General features: G+C 40.4%; 1 protein-coding gene across 1 annotated transcript in view; it reads left to right on the top strand.

Moving 5' to 3' along the window:
- Window positions 1-25,971, top strand: part of SH3GL3 (SH3 domain containing GRB2 like 3, endophilin A3) — an 80,775-nt gene that overhangs the window by 40,495 nt on the left and 14,309 nt on the right. Inside the window, exons 2-4 of the mRNA XM_065412119.1 lie at window positions 22,610-22,678; window positions 23,988-24,060; window positions 25,276-25,419. Coding sequence (XP_065268191.1) covers window positions 22,610-22,678; window positions 23,988-24,060; window positions 25,276-25,419 — 286 coding nt within the window. The remainder of the gene's footprint in view (window positions 1-22,609; window positions 22,679-23,987; window positions 24,061-25,275; window positions 25,420-25,971) is intronic.

Here is a 25,971-nt window from a genome sequence, read left to right on the forward strand (position 1 = left end):
CAAAAGGAAAAGAGAGAGAGGAAATGAAGAGGAGAGTAAACAACGAGAGCGAGAGAGAGAAAATCACAAGGTGTGAGGCAACTGAGAGCAGACTACATGGAGATAAAGTGCAAGAGAGAGAAGAGAATAAACTGCAAGGCAAGGAGGTGAGATTAAGAGGTAAATAGTTTTATCATGAGGCAAAAAATGTGTACACATTATCAAAAATATTGAAAGGAGATGGGAATTCTGCCTATTTAGGTGGAGGTGGTCGGAGAATGCAGAGCAGGTGAAATCTAAAGCTTACAATGGGTTAAACGATATACCAGTAATTTAGGGTACTTGGCAGCCATTTCACATTCCTGAAACTTAAAGTATCAGAAAGCTACAGCGCTTGGTAGAAATACTCGAGAGATCTGAGAGAGTGACAGCTCTCTGATTATGTTCTACAGTGTAGTTAAGCATGCAAATAGGACTGCCAAGAAAAACTGCCATAGCTCAATCAGTTAACTCAACTGAGTGCCATTGAAATATAGCTGCAGCTAATACAATAGTTGTCAATGAAGAAGTATGAAGAATGTAGCTAGGGCTATATAAGAACCCTGCTACCAGAGGCTGCCTTGGGAATATTCTGAGTGCACCCCTGTCTGCCTGACTCATGCTTCATCCTTTGTCACTTCTGCTCGCTTTTCGATCTGTTGACTAGTTAATGGTCACTTGTACAACAACAGCCCTCCTAGGGATGGACTTTCTGCAAGCTGATGCCCTGACCCCTGGGTTATGCTGGCAGAAGTTGGTATAATCCTGGGATGAACTGAGCCAATTACCTTTCATTTAAAAGTAATAGGTCCAAATTCTTTCTATGGGAGTTGCATAAGTGAAATGGAAGGTAGAATTTGAGCCACATAGTTTTAGGATAGTAAATAAATATAATTTTAAGCCATTTATTTCAAGGTACCAAGTATACTGCTCTTTCATAGAAACATTTTCCATCTCTGCAGTTTCCTTTAAAGTTTTTCTGATTTTGCTAGTGCTCTCACTAATTATACAGATTGGAAAGTTGGCTGGGAAATCTTTCCGACTCTGAAAATATCCAGTTGGTCAAGCTGTACTAACATAACAGAGAATGCTAATGGTTGGGAAGTAGTAGGTAAGGCAGAATGGAAAATTCCTAAAAGAAATAAATGAGTCCATTACAGAAAGAATAATAATTACAATAATAATAATTAATTAATTAATTTAACATTATTATCTGTGCCATTTTTGTCCGAGGAGAAATTTACATTAGTTTGGATGCAAGTGTGTAATGTCTTATTCTATTCTATATAGGTTTTTATACTGCGCTCATCACCGTAGTATCTGATTTACTTTACAAAACTTTATCCATTTATAATTATTATTGCTGTAGACTGTAGGAGCCTTAGTCATAGACCAGGACCTCATTGTGGTAGGTGCAGTACAAATTCCTTCCTTTTAAAAAATATTTATCAACTTCCATACTGTACTGTAGTTTTAAACGTGAGATTTATCCTGCTGGAAAAAAGTTAGGTGTTGTTCTCAGGTCCTGTACTCCAAAATTTTGAGGCTATTTGAAGTATGTTAGATGCTCTTTTGTAGACCTTGACACATAACATAGTTTACAAATGAAATAGTGGGTACAAATGTACATGTTTGTCCACATATCTTTGTGGTCAAGCATTGGTGTGACTATGGATCATCTCTGGAGTGGTTTTCTTCATGATCGTTTGGAACCAGGCCGGGAGATGGTTGTTCAAACTGCCTACACTGGACAGCACAAATGATTGTGTTTCTCTTTTGCTCTCTCTCATTTTGCATTTATCCAGATGGCATGGTGATGTGTGTGCGTATGAATAAGATTAGTTAAATAAAGAGACACTTAGACCCAGATCCTCAAAGGTATTTAGGCTCATAACTTCCACTGAAATCAGTGAAAGTAAGGAGCCTAAATACCTTTCAAGACTGGGCCTGTGTACCTACCCACTCCTTTTTTGTAAACAAAATCTGTTCTGCTTTGAGGTCTTAAGGACTTTTTCCTGTGCAGAAACAACAGTGTCTGGAAGAAAATGCTGCTTGAAAAAAATACGGTGCTATGTGTGACAGACCCAGACCAGTGGGGTACAGGCGTCTGGTAGAGGGCAAATATACTGGTCACTGGATGAGTAGTTTTCTGTTTCCTGAATGACCAGAGCAGGGGCTGCACTAGAGTAATCAGGAACCTGCTAGAACCAGTTAAGGCAGGCAGGCTAATTAGGACACCTGGAGCCAATTAAGAAGAAGCTGCTAGAATCAATTAAGGCAGGCTAACCAGGGCACCTGCGTTTTAAAAGGAGCTCACTTCAGTTTGTGGTGAGAGTGTGAGGAGCTGGGAGCAAGAGGCGCAGGGAGCTGAGAGTGAGAGGGTGTGCTGCTGGAGGACTGAGGAGCACAAGTGTTATCAGACACCAGGAGGAAGGTCCTGTGGTGAGAATAAGGAAGGTGTTTGGAGGAGGCCATGGGGAAGTAGCCCAGGGAGTTGTAGCTGTCATGCAGCTGTTACAGGAGGCACTATAGACAGCTGCAGTCCACAGGGCCCTGGGCTGGAACCCGGAGTAGAGGGCGGGCCTGGGTTCCCCCCAAACCTCCCAGTTGACCTGGACTGTAGGCTGTTCCAGAGGGGAAGGTCTCTGGGCTGTTCCCCAACCCACATGGTGAATTTCTGAGGCAAGAAAATCTGCCAATAAGCGCAGGACCCACCAAGAGAGAGGAGGAACTTTGTCACATATGGTAGAAGCTAATTAAGCCTATGCTAGGTGTTTATGGCTGGAATAGGAAATAAAACAGACATCTGTTACCCTGGAACTGTTATTTGTGTACACGTTTCTAATATGTCTCTCTGAGCCAGATTTTCAAAGATATTTAGGTGCTTAAAGATGCAGATAGGTGCCTAGTGGGATTTTCAAAAACACCTAGGAGCCTAACTCCCATTAATTTCATACGTGTTTGAAACAAAGCAAATGGAGATCATATTTGCCAATGTATTGCTTGCAAACTGTATATATGTTCAAATTACTAAGTGAAATTAGTGTTTGTGAAAGATACCAGATTCACAGCCTAGCACAGAAATCCTATCCTTATCCACAAAATAGAAGTAACAAAAGTAACAGCAAAGCAGTCTTCCCACACTGCCCTGCCAATGTGTCTCAATCTCATTTTTCAGAGAGACCAACTTTAGGCGCAAGAAAGTAGTTCAGTCTCACTGCTAGTGAAATATTTAGCTTCTTTCCTGAGGCCTCCAGCTCATTTCCCATAGTGAACAAAACGGCCAACAGATAATGTATTCAATTACTACCTCTCCTAGCTCACATTTGAACTAGTGAGCTATGAAGAGGTGAAACGCTCAATAGTCCAACACCAATTTATTGAGTCACTTCATAAATATACATATTGAAGTTGAGTAACTTCCAGTCTTCCTTTTTCTTACCATTTTTTTGTTTGTTTGTTTTCTTCTCCTTCCCCTTTGTTTGATTATTTCATTTTCAAACTGGAGCAGAATCTCCCTAATCCTTACTCCTGGTGGCTCACATGAAAAGTGGCAGTCTTTCCCCACACATTTAATCACACAATGCCGCAATAGGGTCTTTTATTTATTTCTAAGATGTCAGTTTTTTTACAGGGCATTTTTATTAGTGCATTATGAGGGATTTATATGTAAAGAGCTAAAACGAAAATACATGTGTAAGAATTAATGAACAACGAATATTTTGTAGTGCATTGTCCTTCTGTTTCTGCTAATTTTTCATGGTTCTCCTGGTCAGAACGAGTGAGAGACTGTTGTATTTACTTGGCTAATCAGTACTGAATAAGAAGAAAAATGTAATTGCAACTTTTATAAGCACACATTACAACCCTTCATGCTTTATTATTTATTATTTATTTTATTTTAAAAGATAGCGTTGTTAGTTTGTATGATTCTTTACAAAATGTATAACAATGGGCTTGAGTTGTAACTTTACTCAGGTGAGTGGTTCCATTGATTTCAGTAGGACTATTTATGTGGATAACAAGTTACTTGTGATCCATCGCTGCCCATCCTGGCTAATCGCCATTGATGGACCTATCCTCCATGAATGTATCTAGTTTTTTTTGAAGACTGTTATCAGGTCACCCCTAGTCTTTCTTCTTGTCTCAAGATGAAACGTGTCCAACTTTTTAAACCTTTTTTAACCTTTCCTCAAAGGTCAGGTTTTCTAAACCTTTGATCATTTTTGTTGCTCTCCTTTGGATTTTCTCCAATTTGTCCACATCTTTCCTAAAGCTGAAAATTGGACACAGTACTCCAGCTGAGGCCTCATCAGTGCCAAATAGAGCAGGATAGTGACCTCCTGTGTTTTATCTATGACACTTCTGTTAATACACCCCAGAATGATATTCACCTTTTTCACAACTGCATCTCATTGTTGACTCTCCTTCAATTTGTGATCCACTATAACCTCCAGATCCTTTTTAGCAATACTACTACCTAGCCAGTTATTCCCTATTTGTAGTTGTGCATTTGATTTTTCCCCCCTTCCTAAGTGAAGTACTTTCCACTTGTCTTTATTATATTTCATCTTATTGATTTCAGACCAATTCTTCAATTTGTTGAAGTCATTTTGAATTCTAATCCTACCTTCAAAGTGCTTGCAACCACTCCCAGCTTGGTGTCACCCACAGATTTTATAAGCAAAATCTCCTATCCATTATCCAAGTAATTAATGAAGATATTGAATAGTACCAGACCCAGGACTGACCCCTGTAAGTCACCACTAGATATATCTTCTTAGTTTGACAGTGAACCATTGATAACTGCTCTTTGAGAATGGTCTTGCAACCAGTTACTCACTTACCTTTTATAGTAATTTCATCTAGAGCACATTTCCCTAGTTTGCTTGTGATAATGTCATGTGGGACGTTGTCAAAAGCCTTACTAAAATCAAGATCTATCCTGTCCCCTGCTTCCCTCTACATCCACTAAGCCAGTAACCCTATCAAAGATGGAAATTAGGTTGGTTGGCATGATTTATTTTTGACAAATCCATGCTGGCTATTCCTTATAACCCTATTATCCTCCAGGTGCTTACAAATTGATTGTTTAATAACACTGCTCTACAGCCAAAATGCTTCTGAAATAAATGTAGTCAAACTTTAGTAATTCTGGGTCACTGAGAACGAAAATGATGCTTAAAATTGTTGATTGGATCTAGTTTTCAAGATATGCTATTGGGTCAGTATATACGACCCTTGACTTGGGAATGGCGGAGGATAAGTGAGTTATAAAGGGAAGGGATCTCAATTTAAACCAGAAATGACTAAAATACATCTTTGACTGAATCTATGAATAAATCTATGACTGGGTTTGGACAGTACTTGCTTTTTAGGCAAAACAATGAATGATGCAATCTGAAGCTGGTATTGCGTCATACATTATATGAATTGCATCATGTTATTCCTAGAAGTCATGGATGATGCAATCATAACGAAGCTTACATCACTCTGCTGAACAAATTGCCCTATATCAGCTCTAGAAATCATACAGTGTCATGCTCTCTTATTTGTCAGTGTTTGATTTTGCAAAGGGACACATTTCTGTTTAGCCAAAGTGAGCAGAGATGCCTCGTACTTGTGTGAACAGTGCAGATAACTTCTGCTATGTTTGTGGTGAAGTGACTTTTGCATCACAAAAGCGCAGTATAACCACTATGGTTAAGAAAGCCTATCACCTTTATTTTGGCTGCAAAATTGGAGATCAGGGCAAGAGGTGGGCCCCACACATATGCTGCAACACTTGTGCAACAAATCTTCGCCAGTGGTTGAACACGAAAAGGAAATCTATGCCTTTTGCAGTGCCAATGATTTGGAGAGAGCCAACAGATCATACCAGCAATTGTTACTTCTGCATGGTGCCTCCAGTTGGGAAAGGTGTGTCAAAGAAGAAAAAGTGGACTGTGCATTATTCAAACATTCCATCAGCTATACGCCCAGTACCCCACGGAGAAGGACTGCCAGTTCCTGATGCACCAGAATCATTCTCACTTGAGTCAGACGAGGAAGAGGAAGAGGATGAAACTTCTGGTCCTGAAGCATCAATGTCACAGGACCCACATTTTCTCCCATCCTCCTCCTCTGAACCACACCTCATAACACAAGGTGAACTGAATGACCTTGTCAGGGATTTGGAACTACCCAAGAGTAAGGCAGAGCTGTTGGGCTCCAGACTACAGCAGTGGAATCTCCTGGCAGGTGATGTTAGGGTTTCCATGTTCCGTGACCGTCAAAAGGATCTTGTCCCATTCTTCTTAATGGAAGGTGATCTTGTAGCCTGCAACAACATCGATGGTGTGATGGCAGCCCTCAACATCGTTCACGATCCAGATGAGTGGAGACTGTTCATTGATTCATCGAAGACGAGTCTTAAAGCTGTTTTACTGCAGAATGGCAATGTTTTGCCATCAATTCCAGTTGGTCATGCAGTCCATATGAAGGAAACCTATGACATCATGAAACAACTTTTGAGGTGCATAAACTATGACCAACATCAGTGGCAGCTTTGTGGCGATTTGAAGGTTGTTGCTCTCTTGCTTGGTCTGCAGAATGGATACACAAAGTACTGCTGTTTTCTCTGCGAATGGGATAGTCGTGCAAGAGATTCCCACTACATCAAGAAAGATTGGCCACTCCGACAGTCATTGGAGCCTGGGAGGGAAAGTGTTCAGCATCCACCACTTGTTGAATCAAGGAAGATTTTGTTACCACCCTTACACATCAAGCTGGGTCTGATGAAGAACTTTGTCAAGGCCATTGACAAAACACAAGCAGCTTTCAAGTACCTCCGTGGAAAATTTCCAAGGTTAAGTGAAGCTAAGATAAAGGAAGGTGTCTTTGTTGGTCCTCAGATTCGTGAACTTCTTCGAGATGATGCATTTGACCATGCACTGCGTGGCAAGGAAAAGACGGCATGGAAAGCCTTCCAGTTAGTGGCAATAAATTTTCTCGGAAACAACAAGGCAGACAACTACAGGTTGTTGGTGGAAAACCTCCTCAAGGCATACAAAAGCCTTGGTTGCAACATGTCACTAAAGATACATTTTTTTGCACTCTCATCTATATTTTTTTTTCACCGAACTGCGGAGCAGTGAGCGACGAGCACGGCGAGCGATTTCACCAGGACATTGCAACAATGGAGAAACGCTATCAGGGCAAATGGAGCCCATCAATGCTTGCAGACTATTGCTGGACAGTGACAAGAGATGCTCCATTTAATGAATACAAGAGACAAGCCAAGAAGCGCCGAGTAGACACTGAATAGGACTAAACTATGTACAGAATAGTTTTTTGCCTTTTGTTTCATAATAAATTTTATTTATATAATCCTTTTGCTGATTTTTAAAGTGTTACATAAACAGGACAGGTGAAATATTATCATGTAAAGCAACCATAAACACATGAAAAGACCTAGGTTTATAATTTATGATTAAAACTCTACTATCTAGACAATATACATAGACATAAAATGTAAAAACTTAAATATCTTAGAAACAGTAGCCAATCAGTTGTTTTAATTGTCATATTTGAATTCAGCACATCAAAATACATAATAAATAGCACATTTTATCTCTGAAGCAGACGACTTCTCAAAAATTGTAGACCAGTGTAATTTGTTGCAGTATCTTTCCAGGTATCGAAGTTAGGCTGACAGGTCTATAATTCCCCTTTTTAAAGATAAGTGCTATGTTTGCCCTTCTCCAGTCCTCTGGGAGCTCGTCCTCCATGAGTTCTCAAAGATAATTGTTAACAGTTCCAAGATTGGTTGAGCTAATATCTTAAGAACCTTATGATGGATTTCATCAGGCCCTGCCAACTTGAATACATCTAACTTATCTAAATATTCTTTAACTTGTTCTTTCCCTATTTTGGCATGCGTTCCTTCCCCCCCTTCTCATTAATATTAATAGTGTTGAGTATCACCATTAACATTTTTAGTGAAGACTGAAGCAAAATAGGCACTAAACCCTTCAGCTTTCTTGATGTTATCAGTTATCAGCTCTCCTTCACTGCTAAATAGAGAACCTGCACTTTCCTTCATCATCTTCTTGCTACTAATGTATTTAGAAAGCCTTATTTCCTTTTACGTCCCTTGCTAGGCATAGCATCCTTTTTGCTTTTTAGGTCTGTGACGTTATCTGATTAAAATATGACCATATAGATCGGGGTGGACAAACGTTTTGACCCAAGGGCCACATCTGGGTGGGGAAATTGTATGCAGGGCCATGAATGTAGGGCTGGGGTTGGGGTGTGGAAGGGGGTGCAGGGTGTGGGAGGGGGTTCGCTGTGCAGGAAGGGTGCAGCGTGTGGCAGGGGGTTGGGGTGAAAGAGGGGGGTGTGGAGTGTGGGAGGGGGCTCAGACCAGGGGGTTGGGGTGCGGCTGGGGGCTCAAGGCAGGGGGTTAGGGGGCTCAGGGCAGGGGGTAGGGGTGTGTGGTGCAGGAGGGGTTCAGGGTGCGGGCTCTGGCCCGGCGCCGCTTACCTCGAGTGGCTCCAGAGTGGCAGTGGGGCTAAGGCAGGCTCCCTGCCTTCCCTGGCCCCACACCGCTCCCAGAAGTGGCCAGCATGTCTGGCAGTGGCTCCTGGGGGTGGGGTGGGGCAGGCGGTTCCACCATGCTCTGCCCTCACCTGTGGATACAACCCCCGAAGCTCCCATTGGCCGCGGTTCCCCGTTCCCGGCCAATGGGAGCTGCGCGGGGTGGTGCCTGCAGGCGATGGCAGTGCACGGAGCCCTCTGCTCCCCTCTCCCCCAGGGGCCGCAGGGACGTGGTGCTGGCTGCTTCCAGGAGTGGTGCGGGGCCGGGGCAGGCAGGGAGCCTGCCTTAGCACCACTGCTCCACGGGGCTGACTATCCCGCAGGCCAGATTGAAAGACCTGCGGGCCGTAGTTTGCCCTCCCCCGCTATAGATGATTGTTGCAACCACTGTTATATATTTGCAACAAATCTTGTACAAAATGTGGCATGTAAGATGTCTGTAAAAAGGTTATGATTTTCTGGTTATGATTATGCTATTTGTCTGCATGTATCATTTTTGTATTTGAAGTTTTGAGTATTGGCGCTATCCCTGTATTTCAAATGTTTGCTCCTGGGGTAACTAACAAGGTATTTAGCCAGCACATCTTGGAGGGACTATTCAAATTGAGTGGCCCACCAAAAGGACATTAATTCACAATGGACCATGGGAGACGTCCATCTATACTGAGTGGACTGTCCTGTAAACGTGCTGTCTGGAATATAGGTAATGGCTTCCTGCAATGTCTGAGCGAAATTGGGCATGGACATGTGATTCCAAACGCCCATATTTTACCTGTAATTTTCCACTAGCTGTGCAGAAGATATAAAAGGCCCTGAAAACCCCTGCACCAGCCTCTATCCTGCTCCAGCCTCTGGACTATGGACTATACTGCTGGGAGTATTCTAACCAATGGACTGAGGACTTTCCAATGATTTGCAAGCAGCCAGAGACTTGACTTAAACCAGCAGTTTATTCCATCACTGCTACAAGCCTGAACCAAGAACTTTGCCATTCTTGTATGTATTTGATTTCTTTCTTTAAACCTTTAGATTTTAGATACTAAAGGATTGGCATCAGCATGATTTTTGGGTAAGATCTAAGTTATATATTGACCTGGGTGTGCGGCTGGTCCTTTGGGATCAGAAGAACCTTTTATTTGATGAGACTGGTTGTAAAGAACCACTCACGACTTTTAAATCCAGTGTTTTCGGTGGTAATACAAGGAATGGAATGCTGGAGGAAACTGCTTTTATGACTTCTTGTTAGCCAGTGTGGTGAAACAGAAGTTTTTACTTTTGTTGCTAGTTTGGTATATACTATGGGGGATTAGCCACAAGTCTTGGGGTGTATCTGCCCTATTTCTCAGCAGTTTGGCATCCTCAGTTGTGGCCCACTGAGGCATGGTTACAGGGTCATTAAAGATCTCCTGATGGAGTGTAGTTGTAGTTATATTGGCAAAGTTGTGCTTTTACCAGGATAGTTTATTTTGTTCAGGACTAGTGAAGTAAGCTACACCAGTGAAAGCGCAACATTGCTGGTGTAAAACGATCCTTCATAAACTGAGTGGTCTTAGCATGCAACTTATGCACAACGTGTTTTCCACTGTGATGTCCTTACAACTCTTCTTCCCATTACTTGTCATTAGTTTGATTCCACAGCTGCACTTTACAGATGAACATTAAGTTCAAAGGTTATTCTCTGAATTATTTTGGGATCTCAATCTTGTATTGGTTTAAAAGTGACCTTTTCATAATTACAGTTGATGTTTTGCCATTTTTCTTCCCCCTCAGATTTAAAAAAAAATTCAATTTTCTGTGTTGGTGTTCTGCACTAATGACGGGAACACATCTATAGTTATTCTTTGGATTCCATTCAAGAACATCTTCCTTTTGCACTGGGTGTAGAAAGCTCATGTTCATTTTGTGGTTTCATTAATTGTTTAACAGTGGCTATCAAATGACAGGGATTGATGTTTCAGTTAGTCACTTTTAAAATGATTGTTAATTTTTGGCAGTTTAAAAGATATTATAAAATCCAATGTGATTTAGGTGGACATATCTGCAAAGTGTTAAGCTAGACAAGGAGCTTAGATGTTCTGATATTTCTCCTTTTCACTCCTGCACCTAGCAATAAGGCTCTGAGGAATTACAGAGTTTTCTGTTTCAACTCTCAAAGATACAGAAGTGGCAAATATTTAAAAAAAAACCAGTCTAACAAAAATTATATGGCTCCTAAGTAGTTGCATACTTTCCAATACAAAGTGTCCTAGTATAGCTGCTTACTTTCTCTTTTCCTCTTTCTCACTAAGTTATTTTTGCAGTTCTCATTTTTATGCCATAGTCATGACTTCTTAAATATTGTGTACTTGCAATTTCTGGTTTCACCTCAGTGCTACTTATGCACAGGGTAAATTTTTTCAGTACAGCTCCCAGTATTTTTGATGGGAGTTGCATGCCTAGTTTCCCCTGTTGTTGGAATTGTGCTTCTAGGACAAAAAATGAATTTCTGCTACATTTTGTAAGTTTCACTTGTAGATGTCATGTTTGACAGTTTCATTCTAATTAGTCACAGATAAGGCATGCATTTCTAAGAACTGCAGCCATGAGAACCAGACTAAAGAAAGTTTCTCAAAATGTGTACATGTTTGCAATTATTTAGAAAATAGAACTATTTGGAAGTCTGGAATTATTTAAAATCTGATTACATAGGTCAGCACTGTAAACCATCATCATTTTGCAGATCTCAGATCTTAATAAAAGTGTTATCATTCCAAATCTGAAAATCCAGATGACAGAGGAAACATCTGGCCAGATTAGTTTAATCATGGAAAACAAGTATAACATCATTTTCAATTTCAGTTTTTCAATAGACTGTACTATGCATACACTGTGTGTGTTTTAATCTTGTTTCCTGATAAAATCTGGAATTCTTGTAATTAATTTTGTCACTGTCAGTTATTGCACTGTCACTACTTTTTTCCTAATAAATATAACTTAGATTTTATTTACACTACATAAAAGTACATAAACAGAATAGCATATGAGAGGAAGCATGGAACTCCCAGGGAATTGGGAGTCAGGATTCTTGGGTTCTAGTCCCAGATCTGCTCTTTACTGGCAGACCAGCTAAACTCTTTCTGCCTAGGTTTCCCCTTCTGTAAACAAGTGGCATTAATACGTACATTACTGGGAAACTTCAGTTAATGTTTGTAAAGTACTTCAAGATCTGCCTTCATAAATTGGAAGTATTGTTATTCATATTCAGAATACCTTCTCTTCTATTAATACTTCCCATTCAGAATGCAGAGCTCAGAATGGAACTCAGAAGCTGAGCAGGGAATATCAGAAGTAGAATTTACTGATCAGGGCATGGTATTCCTCTTATGATATATCCAGGGCTCTGAGAATTCCATATGAATTGCCAAACCAACTGTACCTTCATGCACGGTGAAGATAAAATATTCTGAAATATGTTAAGAGTTCAAGAGAATGGCATCTGAAAGGGAATATCTTAGAAGAGGAGGAGTTAGCATAATTCCCAAAGGTCTAAATTGCGCAACCTTTACTTACATTGTCTTCAGTGGGACTGTTCTTGTGAGTAAGTGATTGATCTAGACTATAGAATCCTTTCTTATGTTGGCAAAGAGAGCTTTGTAACGCAATGTATATACTGTAAAATGTATGTAGTTTAGGCAAACACCTAATTAGTAAAATCTACTTCATAATAAGGTAGACTGCTGAAAATGATTCATTTAAAAGACTGCATCTGGATTCATTTGAGGCTTGATCATGCATCCACTGGACCGCAGGATTGGGACCTTTGATCTGATTGTGAGAGAGGCTGAGTGCTCACAACCCCTTTACAAGTCAATCTTGGGATCAGACCCTTTGTGTTCAGCTTCCTGCAGAACAACTTGAAACGGAATCACTGCCACAGTATAACTTCTCTTGATAATGTTCCCAAGACCAAAAAAGCAGCTTCTGTAAAAAGTTACATATGTGGAATATGCTAGAAAGAATATAGGTATAATACAGAGGCAAAGCTTAAAGCATTGTTGCCAGAGAAAACAAAACTCAGCATTAATTTATTTCACAGCTATGGTGCATAACACATTGAGTCATAAATAACACTTCATTAAAAATCATCATTGACTTTCATAAACCATAGGTCCATGACTGGCACAATGTGGTGTTTTTACTGCTGATTAAACAGTTAATGTTGGACATTTCAAGTTACCTGTGTAGTTATTGATCTTCTTTAGAGCAACCAGAAGTCAAGTGCATTGTTTCCCAGTTAGTTCAAACCTTTGGAACTTCAAAAGCACCTACACAGAGTCTCCAAAAATATTTCCAGGCCTTTTGTGTACTTTTGTCCTATTCTTATTTTAAAAAGCGGGAATCAAAGTTTCAGGCACGTGCTGATTATGTCAGTAGAAATAATTGCAAAGCTGCTAGGAACATTCAAAAGTGGTCAAACACCCACATCTCATGTATCACATACCAGCTGATGTTACCATAAAAAAATCCTTATCTTTGTCAAAACAGTTTGCAGTTATATCTCCTAATACTTTCTTTACAAATAATACTAATATGCAAAACAGAAATCTTTGGTTTTAACTGTGCAAAATATATCTTTTTAATTATTTTTTAAAAATCTTATTGAAAGAATTAAATGAACTTCTATCGCTAACCTAATGTAACTAACCTAGTACATTTCTATTCCTAACCTAATGTGTCTCACTTCTTGAATTCCCTTCCCCCCCCCCCTTTTTTTTTTGTTTGATGTGGCTTCTAAAGCCCAGGCCACTAGATAAAATAAATGTCAAAGCTATTATTTTAGCACTTGAATTTGCAACCCATAGTCACCCAAGCTTACTGTAGCTTACTCCTGGAGAATTCTGCACCTCTGTGCATGCACAAAATTCATGCCCCCCTCAGATTTCTTTTTCTCCACAGAAAATCCGTTCTGCTGGAGAGGCACTGCAGTTATGCCTTTTCCCCACCAGAGGCTGCTGTGGCACCAGAACAGAGGGCAGCCACTCCTGGGTGGGAGCAGCCCTCTGTGGATAGGGAGGAAAAGAGGCTGCATTCCTCACAGCACCCTGACCTTGGAGCCAATGAGGAGGCATGGGCTATGGGCACAGGGGACTACTGGGGGGGTCCTAGATTAGGGTTCAGAAGGGCTAGTTGGGGGACAGACTGGGGAGGGGCCTGAATGGTAGTGGGGATGCAGGGCCACATGGGGATGGGGGAAGAGGGGTGGCTGAGTGAGGGTGCGGGGCCACATGGAGATGGGGGGAGGGGTGGATGAGTGGTGGTGTAGGGCCACATGGGGATGGGGGGAGGGTGGCTGAGTGTGGGGGTGCAGGGACACATGGGGACAGGGGTAGACGTGACTGACTAAATGAGAGAGGCTGGGGTCAGCCAGAGTCTGCATAGGCAAGGCTCCCCAGCTTCTTAACAATCTTCCACCGAACCTCTCAAAATAACCTGTTCCATACTTCTCCTGCCCACACCCAACAACCCTACAGGTTCGCTCCCAGGCTTCTTCCGGACAATTATTCCCTTTCCCTCAGCTCCTCCATTACTCCTGTCTCCCCCAAGCCTTTGCGCTGCTTCTGAGGAGTGCAAGAAATGCATTTCTATATAGTGGTTTAAATGAATTATTACTCAACATTCTGTATTAATATGCCTAGTAAGGAATGTATTCATCAAAAAACATTTCCTGAATCTTTTTTCTTGTCTTTATTGTTACAGACATACTTGCTGACCGGTATTTTGAAATAAATTATCAAAATAATTGAAACTGGCTTGATTATATTGTGGTGTTATGACAAATAAGATATGCACAATTTTAAAATATCATGCACAGAATTTTTAATTTTTTGCCGCAGAATTCCCCCAGGAGTTGTAGTTACAAGGAGTCACGCTGAAGTGAGTGGGAAGATCTGCTGAAAATGTAATAGCAAAATAGGACTCTACTTAGGGAATTGAAATCAGTGGTCTCCTTGTGCGAGTAGGATTGGGACTTTAATAGAGGTCTTATCATGCCATTGGTTTGGAAGCAAGAACTCCCCATTGACTTCATTAGGGAGTTTTGCTGAATAACAAATGTCATGGTAATGGCCCGTGATTATGTTGTGAGAGTTTACATAGATACGTCTGGTTTGCAAAAAAGAATTTGGCCCTGAGCTCCATGTATTTAAAGGCACATGTAGAGACTTTGTCAGTCCAGCATGGACTGGTCACACAATTTGGGCTTCCTTTCTAAATAAAACCTAACTGCCAGTTCTGACTTTCTGCCAGGACTGTGCTCCTGCAGCTCAACAGCTGTAAGCTGTTCATTGATTGAATTTGGTAGCTACAGCCCTAGCATTCCAAGATCTGATTTTTCCCCCCCTCCTTTACTAGCATATGGGGTTTTTGTTGGACTGAGTCCACCCTTGTTGATGCTGGCAGCTGTAGAATTGACTCTAGTTGGTCTCAGCTGATTGCCTGGCTGGACTGCCTTAGCTTTTGGATCATGCTTAGCTGTGAAAGATTTGCTCCTTGTTATAATGTACGTTTAATAATAATGATTTATGTAGATCCATATGCAACCCATTACCAGTAAAAATGTTTTAGGCTAACAGTGGTGTAGTAGTAGCTCACACAATATCACTATGCAGGAAACATGCACATGGGGACAGCCTTGGATCCCTGCTCCCGAGGCAAGTGGAGACCAGTCACATTGCAAACAGATTTTTTCCACTGTTCCTCGTCATAAGGCTCATTACTGTACACCCATCTTCTGGGCCTAAATTTACCTCTGACCTTTTTTGGTCTCACTTGTATTGTTGTAGACTGTTTGCATTAGAAATACTGAATTAAGAAATGAAGCATTTATAAAGGGTAGGTAGACAGACTAAAGCACAGATAGGAAATAAATCCAATACTCCCTGCTCTGTTTCTTGCAGGAGGCTGGGGGGAGGTGGGGCGTGTTTGTGTCCCTCAGATTCAGAGCTATCTGGGCAGAGAAGACATGTTTGGTATCTTGGGAAGTGAGGCCCTCAGTATTCTTTAAATAGGATCTTAACTTCACTGGGCTATAGGTCAGGGTTTGCAGGTGGATCCACTGAAATGCAGCAATGAATACCTTGGGGCACAAGCTGCTCTTTCTACATTCTCAAACAGAAATACAGTATTGCGGTGGCAGCTGCCTCAGTCTTTGTAGGGTCCCTGTGCATATATATATGCCTAATATGCCTAAAATTTTCATTTCAGTGGTAATAGGATCAGGTCCCTTGTGGGAATCAAGGGGCCCTTGGATGTGTAGGGTATATTTTTAGAGCTTAATCTTACTGACTCCATTTGTAGTATGTAGAATTAAGGCTTAGTAAATTACAAGAAGAACCATGCATTATATAACCATCCTATTGTATTTAATAATTGTTTGCCTATATCCTCATACATCCCTATGAAAATTTACCTCTGAACATACTGTCCAAGAAGTCGACATTGCTCTTTATACGCTTTAGTATTTAAAAAAAAAACTGAAAAAGTTTTGATATAAAATGGCACACTAGTCCCCTAAATATCCATGCATAAGGCATTGTTTGTATCAGAAATATTTCACCCCTCCTGGGAAAAAAAGAGCCATATTTGTTTTTTGCACCTTATAATTCTGCCTCCACAGAGGTACAGACAGCCATAAATCAGAGATTTCTGAAAAAAATCAAACATGTAACACACAGCTTGACACAGAAAGCAAATATTTGGAGAAACTTGATGGCAGCACAGGATATTTTAAAAAATAGTTTTCCACGTGAAGAGGCTTAAGGCACCTGGATTTCAAAAACAAATTTCCACTGCTCTGAGGCACATGTTTTAAAGAGGTGTGGCAAAACTAGCAAATTTAGAAATAAGAACAAATGTGGTTTGGTGTGTTTGTTAATTTTTGCAATGGGAAGCAGCATAAAACACAAGATGGGAACAGAAAATAGATCTGTACATATGAATGGACCCAGTTCAATTACTTGTTCAGTTTTTTTTTTTTTTAAACAAAAGGTTCTACTTCCTTGTGGAGAAATAATGTGGGCTACTCCCATACATGTTAGTGAGAGTTAGTACTACAGTTGGCCAAGTGTTTAGTAGGAGTATTCAATATACAGGTGATGCCCATTGCAGGCTTGGTCCTGCAAGGAGCTGAGCACTCTGATCTTGATCCATTAAAGCACTTAAGCACATGATTAAATGCTTTACTGGGTAAAGATCAGAGGACTCAGTACCTTGCAGGACTAAAACAGATCCTCTATTTTAGAAAAGAGAGAGAGAGAGAGAGAGAGATCTGTCATGCAGAGCAGGATAAATCTATCCTCTTTCAAACAAATCAAAGCATGGTAGCCCTGTTTTCTTTTGAAGGTACATGTTATTGCAGCAACTTCAGCACTGAAGAGGTTTCACTGTATTTTGGTGCTTAACCTCTACAAAGCAGGTTGTTGGTTTTCTTCATAGCACTGGAATAATATAGATTCTTCGGTGTTGGTGATTTAGGTTAATTAAAACAACACCCTCAAATACTGGTACATTTTTTGGTTTGACTGTTTTGATCTCCACTGTTTATAATTGACTCTCACAATCTTGAAAATCTTTCTGCATATTTTGCCCATTTTCATTTGCAGATAATTATTCCCCTGTTTTTGTTTTCCCCCATAAAGCAGGGAATGATGGGTGGGTGGGTGGATGGGTGTGTGCGGCAGCACACCCTGGCTTTGAAGTAGTAATAACAACTAAATACATAGTTTCTGCTTTCAGCACCCCCACTATAAAAATTGTTCCACCATCCCTGCCATAGAGATTCCTATAAAACTTCCTGGTTCTGTTTATTCCTTTGCATCAGCTAGTGTAAACTGGGGGCCTAACCCTGTATTCGTTGGGAATTTTAGACGCACAAAGAGTGCATAGCCCTAGTTAGTGGAGCTCTGAAGTTTGGCTTTGTTTGTTTGTTTCCACGCCCTCTGCTGGAACTTCTGCTGCAAAGTACCATGCAAGTGGCTTACATAAATAGGAGCCTTTTATTTAGGTTCATATTTTCAGATGTATTAATTCTGGACACTCAGTTTGAGACACCTACAGCCTGATTTTTGTAGAGGTGCTGAGCACTCAGAAATTCCATGGAGTGCTGGAAATCCGGCGTTAGTTGTCTTAAGTTGAGCACCCAAAATTAGTGGATGCTTCTGACAATGATCTCAATAATGCATGGACCGACTTTCCACCACACTAGATATTCTTGGGCAGGCAGACCCTTAACTGGTGTAAATTGTCACAGCTCCATTGAGGATCTGCCCCTTCGTCTCCTAAGTACATTCTAAGTTACACCTTTTTAAGGCAAATTGTATTGAAGATTCAATTGGTTGCTAGGGGATAGTCTGCTCAGTTACACCATTATAAATCTAGAGTGTCTCCAGTAACAATTACCCGATTTTTCCAGTATATCAACTAACCTATGTGCAATACAAGAGCTAGGAAGAAGGAAGAGCAAACAGTGGTACATCATAACACAGTAGTTAGCACTGAAGGGACGAAGCAGCATTACCGGAAGGTGTAGATAAGAATTTTTTGTTTTGGAAATTTCTAATGCTCCGTAACCTCCATTAGCAGAGTTTGAAGAAGGAGCATGCTTTGAAATTGTGATTACTTGGTATATCTGATATTATAAATAGTTTTTGCAAGACAAGGTTCTCTAAAATTCATATTACAATATATATGATGGTGGAAAAGTAACTGCACCTCCTTGTGCAACATAGATTATAATTCTTTAGATAGCTCTGGTTAAATGTTGAAAGGAAACTAATCTATTTAAAAAGCTAGATGGAAGGTAGGTCCTGTTGACTGCAAATAGCTAGTTAGCTGTAGATCTTATTTCAAACTATCAATGATCATTATAATCTGGGCCTGATTCTGATTTTGTTTAGAACATGTATATCAGAATTCTAATGAAATTGGTAAAATTACACTTATGTAAAACTGGTATGAGATCAGAATTGAGCCCTGTGTATCTTTGAGTTTATGGAAGAGTATTTTTCCACACAGCAAAAGCCAGAGGATGTTGGAGGTGTAAATTCTTTAGAAGATGGATGTTTACAGTGCTGCATGAAGCTGTACTACAGAAATGTCTTTTATATTTTCAACATTAATTGCGCATATGGAGTTAGCTAAAGCATGACAATGTTTTGTTTCTTTTCAAATCCCAGTTGAATATTTTCTCCACATCTGTCAGTCAGGCACATTCCAGAGAAAGGCTTTTAGCTTGTGTGTCTGCTACATTGTATTTAATGTTTCAATATGAAAAAGAACAGCATGGTCTGGGAAGTGATTGGAGCCAAGACGTGTTTATGCATATGGAAGTACAGTATTTCTTCATGCAGAAACTATACCCTTGTATGCTAGACAGAATACTGGCTCTATTAATAAACTGTGACTTGGTAGCTTGCAGTAGTATGTAATTATGAATAAGAACTAAACAGAACAGTAACAGAGATGGTAAAAAGAGTTTTATTGCAGTAGTGTAATTGGGCTCAACTCTGTGCTCTAATGCAGCCACTGATTTCAGTCAGGCCCTAGTGTACAAGCATATACGGTGTATTATCCAAGTGGGCTCTTGCTAGCTTGTGGAATTTGTATACTATAATATTACAGTTTTTCACTATTATTTTCAGCCTACTGTATAAGAGAAAATAAAAAAAAGTTCTAAGCAGTGAACCCTTCTCTGCTGCCCTCATCTAGTACAGGAGAATTATTGTGGGAAGTGAATAAAGGCTCTATTCACTTTCCTCCCTGACCAAGTGAGTAGCTAGATTTGGTGCATGGGGGTTCCACAGAGGTTTAAGAGGAAGGAATCTTCCCCCATTCCCACACTGTGGAGCTCCTCTCTAGTCATCAGTGTAGTAGATTACAGCCAGATTACAGCCCTATTTAGGTCTGAAACTGCATTAGCTCCACCAGCAGAATGGCCAGTGAATCCATAGCTCCAGCCACTGAGGATGGATGTGCAGGGAGGCCCTGCAATGGTCTCATACAGTTAGTTAGACTCCCAAATGCTGGCCCCTGCACCATGCAGTGGAATTGCACTGATTCCACTGCATCTGAGGGAGGGGTCAGGATTTGCCCCATACAAATAATTCTAAATGGTTGCAGTGCACAGGCCCATATAAATTGTAGTTGTGGGTTCTGCACTTGACTGGCCGACTCATCAAAACCGATATATGTAGCCGTATAATTACCCAGGTCCACAGTCAACCATGTTCCTGTTTAAATCCAAACCATTATGTTGCATACATGTAAATGATGCTTGTAAGATAGTCATATAACTAACACTCCGCAGTCATTTCCACGGTGCAGCCATTCTCAATAATTCATTGGGTATCCTGTGACTTTTCATTGTCAGACTAGCAGTGCCGCTCTTACAACTGTTAACATCAGTATGATCAGAGCAGAAGCAGCAGAAGAATTTACGTTTCTTAATGTGAGAGTAGTAAAACTGATCCTGAGCCAATGTGAAATTAATTGTAATTGTAAAATTTAATAATAATAATAACACCGCTATAGCTGAGGGGCTTGAAGGAATTCACAGGCATTAAAGGAATAAGCCATGCAGCATCTCTGTGAGGTAATGAAGCATTTAACCCCATTTTACAGCTAAGGAAACTAAGGCTCAGAGCAGCTGTACAACTTCTCTAAGGTTACACAGGAAGTATGCAGCAGAGCCAGGAATTGCCTGACTGGTTGATGTTTGTACAGCACTTTGAAGCTGTACAGCTGGATTATTTTTTTTAATCTGGCCAATTCTTTTGCGCCTGGAATCAGTTGAGAGCATGATGTAGGTCATTTAGATGTTTTAAGTATGTGCCTGTGCCTACAAATCTAGTATTTATATGTGGATTCAATTTATATAATTTAGACAACTAATTTTGAATGCAAAATTGCTCCTTTATTATCTGCAAATAGTAGATGATGGATAAATATCTCTCCAAGGCCCTCTTGGATGAAGATTGATGCAAAGAAATCACTTAACTCTTTTGCAGCATCTTGGTCTTCCTTAATCGCTCTCTTTACTCTCTGGCAGTCCAGCAGGCCTATTGATTCCCTCATATTCAGTGACTCATTGTCACTGTAAATTTTCCATTCTTGTATCAGTGGGATCAAACTGCAACTGTACAAAAGAACACTGAAAAGTGTTTTGCTGTGCTTCAGAAATGAAAGCAAAATTGAATCTGAAAAGGTAATATGTAAATCGAGTGATGCATTTTACACATGCATAAGATAATCTGAGTTACTACACTGCGTATATCTGATGTCACTGAAGATATAACACATAAGAATGGCCACACTGGGACAGACCAAAGGTCCATCTAGCCCAGTATCCTGTCTTCCAACAGTGGCCAATGGCATGTACCCCAGAGGGAATGAACAGAACAGGTAATCATCAAGTGATCCATGCCCTATTCCCAGCTTCTGGCAAACAGAGGCTAGGGCTACTATCCCTGCCCATCCTGGCTAATAGCCATTGATGGACCTATCCTCCATGAATTTATCTAGTTCTTTTTTGAACCCTGTTATAGTTTGGCCTTCACAACATCCTCTGGCAAAGAATTCCACTGATTGACTGTGCATTGTGTGAAGAAATACTTCCTTTTGTTCGTTTTAAACCTGCTGCCTATTAATTTCATTTGATGACCCCTAGTTCTTGTGTTATGAGAAGCAATAAATAACACTTCCTTATTTACTTTCTCCACACCAGTCCTGATTTTATAGACTTCTTATTGTGCTCTGTTTTTAACATTTTATTGTTGCTGTTTTCAAATGATCGCAAAGAGCTCACTGGTAAAAACCTTTGAGCAAATTTCATGTGAAAAAACTTCCTGTTTTTTTGGAAGATGTATTAAAACACTGTCCAAAGTACAGTGATACTCAGCTATGCCAGTTTACACCAGCAAAGGATCTTGCCCTTTGTGATTTTCCATCCTATTAGTAACATAGTGCTGAGATCTTAAATTACAAGAAGCAATGACTTGCGTATGATGTCAGACGGGATTTTTTTTAAGCACCTAAGTGAATTAGGAGCACAAGTCTCTTGACAATATTTTTTTTTTTGTGAAGACCAAAAATAACACTGATGGGCTGATGTATCCTGCATACAAAAGATGAGGTGACATTTCTGGTATCTTAGAATGGTTCAAGTTGCTGGCTGGAATCCTGCAATTAAAGTTGCCTTCTATGAGATGCATAGTTTTGAAGGCAGTATGCTTTCCACCCTCCCACCCCTTTAAATAGCATAAAAGGTAGTGGATTGTTGTTAAGTCTGCTATCTGATTGGAGTGTGCATGCATAGCTCCCATTAGTGTTAAAGGGAGTTTTATGAATGCACTTACAGGAATCCAGGGCCGGCGCTTCCATTAGGCGACCCTAGGCAGTCGCCTAGGGCGGCAGAATTTGGGGGGCGGCATTTTGCCACCCTCGGCGGAAATTCGGCGGTGGGGGGGTCCTTCTGCTCTGGGTCTTCGGCGGAAATTTGGCGGCGGGTCCTTCACTCGCTCCGGGACCCGCTGCCGAATGCTCAGAGGAGGAGCGCTGCCGCCTAGGGCGGCAAAAACCCTGGCGCCGCTCCTGCCAGAATCTAATCTCATTCTAAACTGGAGTAACACCATTGACTTGAAAGAATTACTCTGGATTTGCACTAATTTAAATGTGATCTGGCCAGTAGACTTCTATAACTGAAACCTACAGTGTAGCTTCTTAGAGTACAAATGATTCAAGAATGAGAAATCCTTTTTTGTTCTTCTAGATCACTTTGGTGATTTCCTAAAAACCCCTGTTGGGCATTTCCCCCTCCCTACAGATGGTATTTCCCTTGAAGAGAAAGGAATGTTTCTTTCTTTCCTCCTGTACTTACTACAGACGCATGGCTAATGTTTTCCAATCTCTAATAACTTTCTTTTGTCTCTCAGGTGTATGTGTTCTTTTGTAAAGTAACAATACTTCATTTTGTTTTTTGCAGTTGTTCAGTGAAAAAATTAGTGGAGCAGAAGGAACAAAACTAGATGAAGAATTTCAAGAGATGGAAAGGGTAAGGAAGCCAACATAAGCTTTTCAAGGTTACACCACTGATGAAATATTTTTTTTCATTCATTCCTTAGCATAAACAAAATATGTAATCCAAAAAATAAGTATGTAAAAAAATCCATAGATATTATATGATCCAGTCCTGTCCTACTTGAAGTCCATAAGGGACAAATTCTTCTTACAGTAACACAAGAATATTGAACTCAATGAAATCACACTCTTGTAACTGAGAGAAGAATTTGACCCTGAAAGTTTTGTCTATGACTTTATCAGGAACAACATTGGGCTCTAAGAACTTAATTTGTTAGCATGAACAGTAAAGTATTTGTGTTGCAGATATAATCTCGGTAGAAGTGCAAGAATTTAAAAACGATAAGAATTGCCCACTGTGTAAGCACTGCAGTATGGCAGTTGGAACAATGTTACTCTCAGCTTTTTTTTGTTCCTGCTCTCTGGTTCTCAGTCCTTCACTCTGGGTCTTTGTCAGATATATTTATTACATATATTACGGACCCCTCTCCATGGGCATAGTTTAACTTCTATATTTGGGGAACAACTCCAGTCAGGCCAATGGAGCCATGGGGAGTGGGGGGGTGGAATGGGCAAATTCTTCGCCTGTCTGAAGCTTGCAATTTTGGGGGGGGGGGGGAGGGCAAACAGCCCCCTGCCCCTCCTCCCCCATAACTCTTTCTGAGATTTTGTTATTGGCGGATTAAGAAAAATGTTCTGCATAACTTGTTTTTTTTTTCAACATACTTATTTTGTATCTATAAACATGTTTAAGCTTCAATTTTCTTTGGTTCCAAAATAATCATCTGTTTTATAAGAAGAAAACACTGTGTGAGTCATAGAATAGAAAAGAGGAGAGAGAGTAGTATACTGTATTTGAGATACTATTGACTGGAGATGCAATATGGGCTCATGCAATGAAGTACACAGAACATAGGACAGGGAGGTAGGAATTCCTGAATCTGCTTCCCAGGTAGATGGTTGATATAGTAGTGACAAGAGGGCAGGGGAGGAAATTGTGATTCCAAAATGTAAAAGTGTTATTCATGAAGAATAACTCCAACCCCTGACACATCTTCACTTCAATGATGGCAACTGGGCTTACTCAACACTACACTCAACTTCATTTCTTTTCAGCATCCATAATGAAAGCTTTGGCACCACAAAAATTAATATGATAATGTTTTGTACTGATTTTAATTAACATTTCTTAGTTTGCCAGAATAATACATTGTATCTAGTCAGAGGATAAAGACTCAATAAAGGATTGTGGAATTTAATGTCCTGTTACATTTCTCTTCCAGAAAATTGATGTCACCAGCAAAGCTGTAGCAGAGCTTCTGTCAAAATCCACAGAGTATCTTCAGCCAAATCCGGGTAAACTGAACTCCTACAGTTTCTCTGTCATACTTAGCCTATGAGTTGAACTTGAACAAGGGGATATACTGAACCCCTGTGGGTTACTAATATTTTTAGGGAATATGAAACATATCAGTGAAACGTAAGGATATCTCTCTCTCTCTCCCTTTTTCAATGACTTCATCTCCTTTTCTGAGGACTCCTACGTCTCCATAACAGACATTGGGAAGTTCATTTACAGGATTTTTCAAATTTCAATTTGAGAACAGAGAAAGGAGGGACATTGATGCTGGTCATTGGCTTGATTTAATGTGATCAAGACACAGGGCATTAAGAGACTGATCCACTGTCCACTCAGTTCAATGGAAAGACCTCCATTGTCTTCATTAGAACAGAGGCTGATCCTGGATTCCTTATGCAATGACTTCAGTGAGATATCTACCCAGCGTGGGTGCATTATGAGACTCATGGCCAGAGGGAGATTTCAATGGATTTCCCTGAGTAAGGAGTGTAGGATTAGGCCTTATCAAAGCTTAATGGTTGTCTGGGAGGCTCCAGATGAAGCCAGAGACCATGGCTGTTAATCTGATGAATGTCCAGCACAAGTTCACTCTTGTATTATGAGGCTATTGTGTGACGAAAATTAAGAGTGGAGTGGGAAAAACTCTTTAAAAATAATTGTCTGCTTTTGACACTGCATGCACAGAACATCGATGAAATCAGCATTATTCAACATTAGAGCCGTTCTAAAAAATTAATTCACGGTGTCTTGGCCAGTGGAGCTGAGCAGATGCTCCAGGGGAAAGTAGTTCTGCACATGTTAACTGAAATAAGACCATGAAGTTGACTTTGGTGGCATTCATATCCCTTTTGTGTTTGCTTTGTGTAAAAATTCTAGTAAAGGAGTTTACTAGTCGGAATCTTCCTGGGAATAGTGAATATTAGTATATATCGATTGAAGGTGATTATGGAACTCTTCAGTGCAAGTATTCACGCCATAAACCTATAAGAGCTAAGCTTATCCAATCAGGGAACGGAACAGTATCATATGACCTATATGAAAACATCCCGCACATTTTGATTAATGAGCATTTTGTTGCGGGAATTCAATAATCTACAGACTAACTGTCACTCACTGAAATTATTTGTCAAATAATTTAAAGTAACTTAGCATGATTTTCTGTAATTGGTATAAATGGATGCTTTTTTCATACGGTTTGTAATACTTCTAAGCATACAGAGCCAAGCTGGGAATGCTGAACACTATGTCGAAGATCAGGGGACAAGTTAAAACCACAGGATATTCCCAGACAGAAGGGCTATTAGGGGATTGTATGCTACGGTATGGCAGAGAACTTGGGGAGGATTCTACATTTGGTGAGTTTGTATAGCTCCCCTCTGCATGTCTCAGCATATGTTGTACGTGGAGTAACTATGTGATTATTGCTTACAAGATGGAAGCCTACATGCCTAACGTATAGTGATTAGATATTGATAGATACAATATATGACGCCTTTAAGCATTTTTTGTTCCATCATATTACAGGTGGTACTGGCAGTATGGCCTATTGCCTGATAATTCCCGTTATAAGACTTTGTGTTCAGTTGCTTGTAACTTTTCCGAAGTTCAACCATTTGGGCTGAAATTTTTCAGACTGTCTGCTTCCGGCTGATTTTGGTAAATTTCAGACAAAACAGTTCAGTCATTTCTGAGAACAAAGCTGGGTGGAAATATGTTCTGCCCGTGTTAAAAAATCATAGTAACCTTTTCCGTTAAATGCTGTAGGGCTCTCGTGCTTTGGAGCAGGGACCTGGAATTTGGCAGGGTGGTAGCCTTTGTTTCAGGGTTGTGACTCTCGCCATCCCCAGGAAAATCCAACCTACGTTTGGCCAAGTTATCAGGCTTTGAAAAATTGCAGTTTGCACATG

Source organism: Emys orbicularis, chromosome 10, assembly GCF_028017835.1.
Source record: "Emys orbicularis isolate rEmyOrb1 chromosome 10, rEmyOrb1.hap1, whole genome shotgun sequence".
In the NCBI taxonomy this organism is placed as follows: domain Eukaryota; kingdom Metazoa; phylum Chordata; order Testudines; family Emydidae; genus Emys; species Emys orbicularis.